Source organism: Scophthalmus maximus, chromosome 2 (assembly GCF_022379125.1).
Source record: "Scophthalmus maximus strain ysfricsl-2021 chromosome 2, ASM2237912v1, whole genome shotgun sequence".
Lineage (NCBI taxonomy): Eukaryota > Metazoa > Chordata > Actinopteri > Pleuronectiformes > Scophthalmidae > Scophthalmus > Scophthalmus maximus.
In genome coordinates this window covers 23,310,749-23,321,944 of record NC_061516.1, presented here as the reverse complement: position 1 = coordinate 23,321,944, position 11,196 = coordinate 23,310,749, and the positions used below count along the sequence as shown (strand labels likewise).

The window sequence follows — 11,196 nt, the reverse complement described above, 5'->3', positions numbered from 1 at the left end:
TCACCCTATATATGGAAAGAATAACAAAGAAAAACAGATCTGGATTCAGTTGGTGAGTTGTTAAGAGACACGTACTCTGCAGATTAACAATTTGATAGAAAAAGTGCGAGACAAGAGTTGCAAAGACATTTCAGGGGCACGTCTGATCACCACGGGGATATGATAGCATATTCAATGTTGAGCTCAGACTGTTTGCATTCAGATTCTGAATAATGCACCCGAAAGGCTCAGCAGCAAAAGACTGACATGTCTTTAAAACAAAGCACATCCACCAGCACATTGCACTTACACAGCCCCAGCGAAAAAACATATCATGTCAGCACACGAGATAAAAGCGATCAGGGCCAATCACTGCAACTATAGAAGACACAAGGACTTGTTATTCTTAAGCCTCGTGACTATCAGGGTTGTGAAAAATGTACCTAGGACTAACCACACCATGCATTACTGTGCGCTCAAAAAATATTGCACTTTTTAAAAAAAATGTTATAAATCAGTTGCACAAAACACTTTTTGAAACAGCATTTTTGCGTGAAAAGTTTTAACAAAATTACTAACTGCCAGAGAATGAAATTGAAAAAGAGGGGATATGATATTGTAAGGACTACACTGGATGATGTGTGCATCACCTTGTCGTCTACAGTCTATAGCCTTGTCTAGATCATGACAAGAAAAAACTTGGGAGAAAAAATTCAAGCCTATTTATACTGTATATATATATATATATATATATATATATATATGAATATAGATTATTACCAGCACCACATAGGTTGTAAGAGTGTCACTGCCCCTGGGCACACTGGGTTGCATTTACTGTCTCCCATGTTGATGCAGAACCAGTGGAGCTCGTCTCCGGGCAAAATTCCACGAGTTTTATGAAGCCACGGTCTGTGGCTCAAGTCTGCGGCTTAATTAACTGTGGTGTGTGTACAGACTTCGTGTCCTACCTTTAGATGAAACCGCTGGAATCGGTGAAAGTAGATCCTTCCCCATCCCGTCTCCTAGAGTATGTGTTAATAAAAAAGAAAAGAAAGGCAAAACGCGCATATAGTTGAGCAGAAATCGGTGCAAAATGCCAAAAATAAATTAATTAATAACGTGCAAAAAAATCCCGACAGTCAGTTGTCTACTGGGCTGCAGCCGTGCTCGTAAAACTAAATGGCTATATTGCCCCGGTTTCGTGCACCTGGCCACTGTTACCCGGGGGTGGTCCGGCTCCGTCTGCAATAGTTGAAACACAAAACTGTCCTCAAACAGTTTAGATGCTCGTTTTGCCAGGAAGGCGGTTTAAGAGCACATGTCGCTTAACGCTAAGTTTGCAGAGGAGGGTCGGGCAGCATCAGTTGTCGCCTGTGTGGGACCCACGGTGCGCTCGGGATGGAGGAGGCGGGCTGGAAGCGACTGGGCGCCGATCTTTGCCGAGTGCGTCCGACAACACCCGGAAGTGCGACCAGTGTGTACACGTACAGCAACGAGCGCTTCGGCAGCGGCTCCCGCACACACGCGAGCATTTTAGCGGTCAGTCACACAAGTGGCCACTTGACTTCAACTTGCGTCTCCCAGGCCACCATGTCCGTCTTGTGCTACAACAAAGGATGTGGGCAGCGGTTCGATCCAGAGAACAACCCGGACGGTGAGTAGTTAGCCTCACCGTTAACTCTCGCTCGTGCTAGCAAGCTAGCTAGCTAGCCTCTGGAAATTTCTGAAGCCGGGGACAGGGCAGGGGCCCGTGTAGCTAACCCGCTGTTAGCTGGCTGTGGGACCCAACACTGGTGCGAACTTCTTTTAATCAACACTAATAAAAAACAACAAAAAAAACAACATGTAGCTAGTTACACGTGGGCCTGCTGCTTATCACGACGCTGTTAGCATGTTGAGGCTAGCAGCAGGGCTAACGTCCAACTTAATCATTGTCCCGTTCAGGGACACACTGTAAGTTACAGGAACGAGTCATTCTACTGTACATGTCTCAATCACAACCGTGTTTTCTCAAATGTAAAAAAGAAAAAAGAAGAAGAAGTGTAAAGCACTTCAAATACGAGTTAAACAGGGTCAGTATGGAGACTTCGTGTCTCCATCAAAGAACCTTCACGACACCACCTCGCTGGGCCACTGGAGTCGTCGTGAAGTGCTTCAGGCGGCATGTTTTTAGTTTTTGTCCAGCTGCTCTGAAAGCTGTCTGGAAAATCCTAATCCACTCTCACGCCAGTTGTCCAGGAGAAGAGGGTTTACATGAGTCGTGAAGTGAAGATGACAGCAGGAGCGATGAGAGGTGACGGGCACCTGGATACAGATGCTAAAATAATCACCACGGTGCACCTCGACCCTGAACTGCACAGCGGGACAGAGCCCGACCGATATATCGGCTGGTCGATCATATCGGATGATATGAGCCTTAAACAGACATATTGGTTATGTTTGGCGATAGGAATTCTTCTTCTCTTTTTTTCTACGATTTCCAAACCCTAAATTGCCTCTGACGGCTCCTTCTGCAGTGTATGAATGTGACACTGACACTTGAACAGGCAATTTACCATTTACCAAAACTTTTTTAGTGCTCCATATTTGCTTGTATTTGTGTTCCTTCTTCATTTATAGTTATTCATGTTGAGGTTTATGATGAAAACTGAAAAAATATCAAGCCTCAATGACATTTCTGTATCAGAAGGATTAGAAAATGTCATTTTAGGAATCATTGTCAATTTGTTTTGGTTCATATAACGGCCGATACACCGTATCAGACATTTTTTACTGCCTAATGTCTGCACTGTAGCATGCGGAGATGCAAAATTATGAGCAGAAAATCGGAGAAACCCAATGAGTGAGGTGTTTTCATCACAAGCAATTCTTTTTTCCTTACTACCACAAGCCCTGAGGAACTCCAAACGTATATTTTGAACCCACATTTCCAGCAATGAGAGCAACCTCCCCCATAACCAGTCATTTCAAAATCTGGACAAATTGATGTTGTCATTGTTACTGGCCATTTGTCCAGGATGGACTCCGGCTCTTGCCAAGTCTCAGTTGGGATTGGCTCCACCACCCCCCTGCGACCCTCAAAGGATTAGCAGTGTTTGAAAATGGATGGATGGATGGATTAAGTTATTGTAGTTTATCAGTATTTATGACAATGACGGAAATACTTGACTTAATGTAACGGACAGTTTAAAAACTATTAATCATCCTGGGATAGATAAAACAATCCCTTTTTTTCCCTTTGTCTTGTGTTTTACAAACGTGTCCTCCAGAAATACGTACGGGAGCATTGTTGAGTTGGTGTTAATAGGTTTGGATTAACGTCTATTGCAAACACCATTGTGTTTTTATGTGAGAAATACTAAAATTGTTCATATATTTTCCACATTTAGCTGATAAAATTACACAGATGACAAAATTTGACAAAAGTGCAGTACCCCAACAAAACCACCAGGAAAATAACGTGCATCAGGTTGTTCGGGGATAAGATCATTGTCATGATTATTCCCCTGACGATCTTCTGTTTCCTCTATAAAAAAAAAATTGTTTTTCGAGACCATTGTTAGCATGAAGCCTCTAATCTAAACACAATTTAACTTCGAAGGCAGTAACATTGTCTTGAGCTCTCTCGGAAAACCCCCCAGTGAGTTTTCAGGTAATACAACATTGTGTGGAGCCAGACCCCCGTTTGCACGAGTTAAGTCTAATTTTCATTTTAATAGGATGCCTCTTTCCATAACAGTAGAGTATATTGTCATTACCTTTCTTTCTAAGATGTGTATCAATGGCATTAGTATGGAATGGCCACAGCTCGGGCTGTATTGTCAGGAGGAAAATGCTTCATTAATGGTGTGGTCCAAAGGGGTTTGTCCTTTGTGGCTGTTCCATGTAATTGACATTCCCAAAAAAACAGTTTCAAAATTTCTGATTATCTCAAAAGTAGCATAGATCCATCAGTTTAAAACTGTTCTATCATCCGGTGTCTTTTTTACCAGTTTTCCAAAGCTCTAATTTATTCATTGTGTATTTTGTTTTGCTGCTCTCAACAAGGTCAAATGCTAATCATCTGGTGCATTTTATGTGAAAACCCATTGAAAAATATAGTTTATATTTTACATGAAAAATGATCATTATCTTTAAAAAACTTCTTTTTATGCTTTGTTGTTCTTTTGATTTGCCCTATCTGTCTGCTGGTTGTTAGTCTTGTCCACAAAATGATCACATTATGTTTCAAGAGTCTTTGGGTTAAGTTGCTGCTGAACTTTTTCTAAACATTTTGGATGGATCTTCCGACTCTTTATCACTCTATTAGATTGGCATCAAAGAGAAAGAATTTAGATTAAATAACTTCTGTGCAACAATCTGCACATAATTTACATTGTTTGATTTTGGCTTCTTGTCAGATCATTTGAATCCAGACTTCAAGTCTTAACATTTTTTTTATTAAATAATGCACCAAAGGACTTCAAAAAATACTGTTAGGCTTCGCTTTGGAGTTCTGGCCGGACATAAGCGCCTTATTCTGACTTGTGGAGGGAACGTGTGAAGACACCGCTGACCTCTGAGACACATTAAAGGAGGAGACAATCATCATCACATCATTAAGACAGTTGTCACTAAGTAACTACAGATTTCTTGCAGTTGGTTGTTGACCTACAAAATACCTTTGCCACATTCAAAAGCAGGCTCTACTCAGCATTTTGTAAAAGAAATGGGCATTTTGCATAACTGAGCAAATTCAGGGTGAAGCCCTTCTCATGAAAGCTGAATGTTTCAATTATTTATGAAAGGAGATTTCATTAGAAGTGGGCCAGAAGAGCTACAACAAGCCTGTAAACGGTCAAGTTTGCACGGGGGCGAGACTTGTTTTCTTCCAGTATTATCGAATAATTTTCCTCTTAATTAATCAGCGTTGTTTTCTTCTTCACAGATGGCTGCACCTATCACCCGGGCGTCCCAGTGTTCCATGATGCATTGAAGGTAAAATGGCTGAGAATGCACCGTCAGCTTGTGTTATGTAGTCTTTTCTTTTTTCCTGGTTAAAGTGAATGCCTCTGTAACTTCCTCCAGGGATGGTCCTGCTGCAAGAGAAGAACAACAGACTTCTCTGACTTCCTCAGCATCGTTGTGAGTCTTTGTCTCCGTTTTAATCCATACTTCTAATCCTCCCAATGTTTCCATTGTCTATTGTTTTCACGAGCATTGACTGCCCACCTCGTAGCTGTGGCCATGTATTGGCCCGAGCCCTCATTGTCTTAGTGAGTCCGACACGGTGGCTTTTCTCCTCGCAGGGCTGCACCAAAGGTCCTCACGACAAAGAGAAGCCCCCCGAGCCAGTGAAACCAGACGTGACTTCATCGGTAGAAAAGAAAGAGGCGGACGACCAAAAACCAAAGTTTAACGAGTACATCATCTCCGCGCCAATGCCTCAAAAGGCGATACGCAGACCAAGGTCAGACATGGTTTATTTTGTATTTTAATCAATACTATAAGAATTCCCCCAGCTCTCATTATTTGTGCCGTTTCCCCACGTTAAAGCAGACATGATTCTGCAGATCCAAAGATTTAGATTGTGTCACAACTCTGTCAATAAGCAGGTGAAGGAGAACACGGTTCTCTCCTCCATTCAGCACATCAAGTTTAATGCTTTCTGTGCAATCGGCTCCAAAGATTTAATTCTACTCTGAATTATTCCGCTCTAGTATGAAATGCACAAAAAGGATAGGTACAGTATCAGAGACTTTAATCTGAAATCGTCTGAAATCATCAAAAATTCGCCGAGGCGTTCTCCAGTCTATTACCCAGGGTACTTCCACCCACAGTTCAAAAGAAAGTGGACTGGTGAAGTGATTACTGCTGAACAGTGAAACTCCTTTCAAGTAGTCATATTGGTCTTTGGCTACATTAATACCAGAGACCGAATTTTGAAGTGATTTATTTTTGTGCCAATAATGTATTCCATATTGAAAGTAAAAAAAAAAGAAGCAGTAAGTGATTTCGGAGAAAGATTGATTGTTGTTGATGATTTGACTGCACTGGTCGGGGTTCAAACCCGCAGCCTCGGGTACCAGGAGGCGGGCGCGTTTACCACAAGGCCAAAACACCTGAGTCGTATCATCCGACGCTTGCACGTCTCCTAAGGTGTCGGGTAGTAGGGGTGGGGCGATCTGACGATCTCATCGGAATCGATCTTAATTTGGCATGTGATCTGATTTTGAGAGGAATCGATCAGATCGCGGGGGAGTTTCTGCAACGCTCAGGAGAACGTGGATACCGTACTGACTCTTAATACCACACAGTCTTGTTAAAGAAAACTGCGCGTGCATCCATTACAACCAACAGATATTCTTTTTTTTCTTTTTTTTAATGAGAGTGCCATCGTAGTGAAGAGAGATCAGATCTGTGCGACTCTGTCTGTGTCTTGTGTCGGAGCATGTCCGTGACATTTTAAGTTTTTCTTACAATTACAGCGCAGATGAGCCGATTGTGAGAATGCAGCACAAAGTTTCTGCCTCCTTGAAGCAGGCTCTGGAGAAACTGCATCTGTCTGAAGATGCAGAAGAGAAGAAAGGTGAGGAAACAACAGAGCTTCATCCTCCACACAGCCGTCTCCTCCTCACTCTTGTTGTTTTCCGAGTCCTCTTCATCACCATCCACTTCTTGTTACATAGTAACAGGGAAGGTCATGTTGACAGCAGAAGTTAATGGATGGCCACTGGGAGTTTGACAGCTGACAGGGACAAGACAATGCGTTTTAAGTTAATGCATTTTTTTTTTTCTCCCCTTCCGATGCTCTTTAAAGTCGAGGTTGTCAGTTCATCTGTCTCCCCGTCTTTTTACAGAGGAAGATAGCGACGAGATCAAGATTGGAACATGCTGTAAAAACGGAGGGTGTACCAAAGTAAGTGAATGTGTCTGTGAGTGATGTGGAAAACATTGCGGAATAAATTCTCATAGTGTTGGAAAAAAGGAAAAATCCCCACCCGTGTCTCTGCAGGGCTTCGACTACAGCAGCTTAAAGGTTTTTAATTTCTAAAACCAATCTCGATCCACACGCCGTCACCACTGAAAGTATTTTGTACTCCAGGTACTTGGGGCACCGTTCTAAAGGGCTATATCTCCCACACAGTTATTTAGATACTGACATCAACCCACTTCCAAATTAAGACTTGGCACCAGGTAGTATCCATTATTATGTTTCAAATTAGATGTGCTGAAACTCTGAGCCCGAAGAATGTCCCAAAGAAAACTCACCGCTCTGGGTTAAGTGGGAATAGATACAGCTCATTTTCCTCCACCTCCACTTTTCAAACCAATTTTTTCATTTATTTAGTTAATGTGACCTGTCATGGCAGAAACCCCCAAGATTAGAACATAAATCGCGAGGAGAAAATCTGCATTGACGGGTGTTTTTTTTGAAAGCTTGAAGTGAGACTTTTAATAACTTGCGCAATTGTACTTTAGGTGATTTGATTGAAAGCCGTGAGATGTTCTCTCTCGAGGGCTTCGTACTTTGGTCTAGGTAGAGTCTAAATTTTTGTACTTTTATTGCATTTTTTCCCCCCATAAGGTCTTAAATAGAAAAAGAGATATTGGGTCATTACAGATAGTACAATTCCAAAATATGTTTACGGATTTAATAGGCATCAGATTGTAATACATTCGTCTGCATGCGACCATTCATCTGCAAAGAGACAGAGACAGTGCTGGAGAAGTAGTTTAAGTATAACTCGTTGTTATAATCCTATGACTATTAATGAAGGGTTTCAATACTTGAGCATACCTTATTTCCTAAACAAATTATCATTATTTGTGTTTTTGATAAAAAAAAAACCAATGTGCTTATTCTGTTGAACCACACTTTGGTTGTTATCCTCAGAGTTTCGAAGGCCCTGCCAGCGATTCTGAAGTGTGCGCCTACCACTCTGGATTTCCCATCTTCCATGAAGGGTGAGTATTAGTGATGATTTTTTTTCTTTGATTCAAGCTTAAAACCCTGAGCTTTCCATCTCTGCGTTTCACTATGTTGACGTGAATTCGTAGGTATTCTCCGGAAAACTTTAGAAGAAGCGCAACACAAATATATGTTCCCGTTACCTTCCCTGCTCGTCTTGTTTACTGTAGCCCTTGAGTGACGAGTTATTGACTGCCACAAATCCAGTGTGTGTCTTTCCCTGCGTCTCCAGGATGAAATACTGGACCTGCTGCAAGAGGAAAACCTCCGACTTCAACACCTTCCTCTCTCAAGAGGGCTGCACCAAGGGAACACACCTATGGAGGAAGAAAGACACGGTAGGGCGTGAAAGAGCCTCAGCTGTGACTCCATCTAGTGGAGTCTGGCACAAACACTTTGTACAGTGGAGTGAAAAATGCTCTGAGGTAGAGACTCTTAAATTTTTGTATCACGCGTCTGCCTGCAGGGTAAGAAAGTGGTTCCGTGTCGGTTCGACTGGCACCAGACCGGGTCGCAGGTCATCATCTCCATCTACGCCAAGAACGCCATCCCTGAGCTGTGCTACGTGGATGCAAACAGCACCACGGTGGGGGTTATTATCGTATATGATTTCTCTGTATATCTAAACTGTGTGTGTGCCTTTTTCAACCTAATGTTTATTTCTCTCTTTCCGCCTCAGCTCAACATACGTATTATATTTGAGGGAGAGAAGGAATTCGAGCAGAAGATCAGCTTGTGGGGAGTAAGTAGAACATCACCTTCAACCTGATGTAAAAGATCTTACACGTTAAAAAACTGTTGGTTGTACTGTGCTGTTTTTGTACAACGTCAAAGACACCACGATATGACTCACTACTTGTTATTATAGTTCATTATAATTTAATGAGGATAGATGTCGTACGATCTCATATGCGACTGACCAGGGAGATTTGGGAGTTGGGGGGTTCAAAATGGCAGCAGTTGTAACTTGGAAATTAATTATCATCTGATTATACAACACAAATTGAAAACATGTCTGCTCATAACTTAGTCTTGTTTGCCAGAACAGCTTATCAGTGATGCTGTTTTCTCTGACATAGTTTCCCCCCCCATGGGCTACAAGTCCACACCACAAGTTGGTGAATGTAAAAGATCATTTGAGTTTGGATTATTTTTCTTTCCCCCGCCGTAGGACTTCAGCTGGTAAGATAAGAAAATGTTTGGAGAAGCTCTAATTGGTTAGATTTTCCTGATAGCGTATTTTTTTCTTTAGGGCCTTTTTTAAACAGTACTTTTTTCTTTCTTTCTTTTGACACGCTCCCTTTTTCCCCTCGCAGGTGATAGACGTGAGTAAAAGTATGGTGAACATGATGGCCGCCAAGATCGAGGTGGCCATGAAGAAGTCGGAGCCCATGTCGTGGGCTCGTCTGGACCTCCCTCCCCCCGTCCCCCCGACCACGGAGAGCGAGAAGAAAGAGGAGGAGGCCGATAGCGAAGATGAAGACGAATGATACAATCAAAAAACAAAAACAAACAATGTGCTTCTTTCACTGAATCACGAGGCCACACACAATTCATCCTTTTACCTCTTCTGCTGACGTGGAACTTAGGGCCGACTACTATTCCCCAACATGTACACAACTAAGAATGCTCAGTCGGTCGACATCTTACTTGACCTCCACTTTTTGGTCCTTTTTTTTTTTTTTTTAAGGGCTGCAACTAACGGTAATTTTCATTATTGATTAATCTGTTCATTATTTTCTCGATTAATCGATTGGTTGTTTGGGCCACAAACTGTCCTAAAATTGTGGAAAAATAAGATTGTGTTTCCCAAATGATGTATTGTTTTTTTCCACACCAAATATATTTAGTTTACTGACATAGAGGAGCAAAGAAACCAGAAAATATTCACATTTAAGAAGCTGAAATCAGAGAATTTTGGCTAATTCTCGTTTTCATAAAGACTACTTGAACCGATTAATCGATTATCAAAATAGTTGGCGACTAATTTAGTAGTCGAGGGGCAGTAAGCGATTTTGGAGAAAGCTTTTTTCTCTCTTCGTTGTTGTTGTTGTTGTGATTTCCCTCCTCTGGCCAGGCCACAAACCCGCGACCTCCGATACGGGAGTCCAGCGCACTAACCACTTGGCCAAAACCGCAGAATTGCAGCGCTACCCGCCAGCACGTCTCTTAAAGTGTCGACAATTGAAGTCTACAAACTGCACTCGCAGTGTTGTGTGGTGCGGTCTGCACCTCTTATTTTTGTTTTCGACTTACAGACCCTGGGCTCAGGAGCACACAGAACATGTATTGCTTTAGAATGGCGTACTGCCCCTTTACTCTATTCATTGCTGCAGCTCCACGTTTTAAAATGTTTGGTCGTTAAGTAGGTCGGTTTGCTAATGAATAAAGTATTTTTACGATAGTTTTTCACTTAAGGGACTGAATGATGATGAGTGGGGAACCCAGACTTTCAGTCAGACAGTGACTCACTCGTTTACTGCACCGAGTGACATCACACGATGAGAACGGAGAGTCAGTCGTGACCACGTTTAAAAATCACAACCATAAAAGCCTTTTCCATGTGGACTGCTCTCATCGCGTCATCCTACAGGACCACAGTTGTGACCGTCCTCTGTTTCGACAGCGTTCTGGTAAGAGATGATTCCATCTGTACGTTTTTCTTTTTCCACTTGTTTCTTTCCCGCTTGGCACATTTGAAGTATGTTTTTTTTCATTCCATCCTTGTTGGTTTCACAACTCGTGTAAAGGATTGCAGTCTCTTTGTCCCACCAGGATCAAATCACCCTAAATGCTGTATTCTTAGATATGTACCTGTATTCGTGTGAGGATGAAGTCGTCTTGAGTAGGAAGTTTGCGATCTCCTAAAAATGTTCATACTTGTATAAAATGGATTTTATTCTGAATAAACAGTTATAAGAAACACCAGTTCCTTGGGAATCTTAAAACGTAGATAATAGATATCCTCCACATTTCTCTTTTTTTTTTTACATAATTATATCTATTGCATATTCTTTCCTTCCAGATGATCAATGCTATATTTGTCCAAATTTTTTTTTTGTCAAACAAAAATGGCACCTTTTTAAATAATCAGAATGTACTGTATTGTCATCGAATGCCAACTGAATACAATGTATTTACCGCTGGGACGAGCATGTGTGACCAGACCGTTAAAGTCAAGTTATTAAGGAACCAATTTGTCTTACCAAAAAATAAACTTTTGAGTTGAACTTTAAAAAAAATTGGCCTGACGTTGTATGTGT

At 41.7% G+C, this 11,196-nt stretch overlaps 1 protein-coding gene across 1 annotated transcript; it reads left to right on the top strand.

Annotated features, from left to right (window-relative positions):
- Positions 1–1,428: 1,428 nt before the first annotated feature.
- chordc1b (cysteine and histidine-rich domain (CHORD) containing 1b) lies at positions 1,429–9,625 on the top strand. Its single transcript, XM_035624067.2, has 11 exons — positions 1,429–1,636; positions 4,910–4,959; positions 5,050–5,106; positions 5,271–5,431; positions 6,450–6,550; positions 6,822–6,880; positions 7,859–7,929; positions 8,166–8,271; positions 8,400–8,519; positions 8,613–8,675; positions 9,250–9,625. Exons 1-11 carry the CDS (start codon positions 1,573–1,575, stop codon positions 9,421–9,423), a joined length of 1,026 nt encoding a protein of 341 aa, XP_035479960.1. The 5' UTR covers positions 1,429–1,572; the 3' UTR covers positions 9,424–9,625.
- The last annotated feature ends 1,571 nt before the right edge of the window (positions 9,626–11,196 follow it).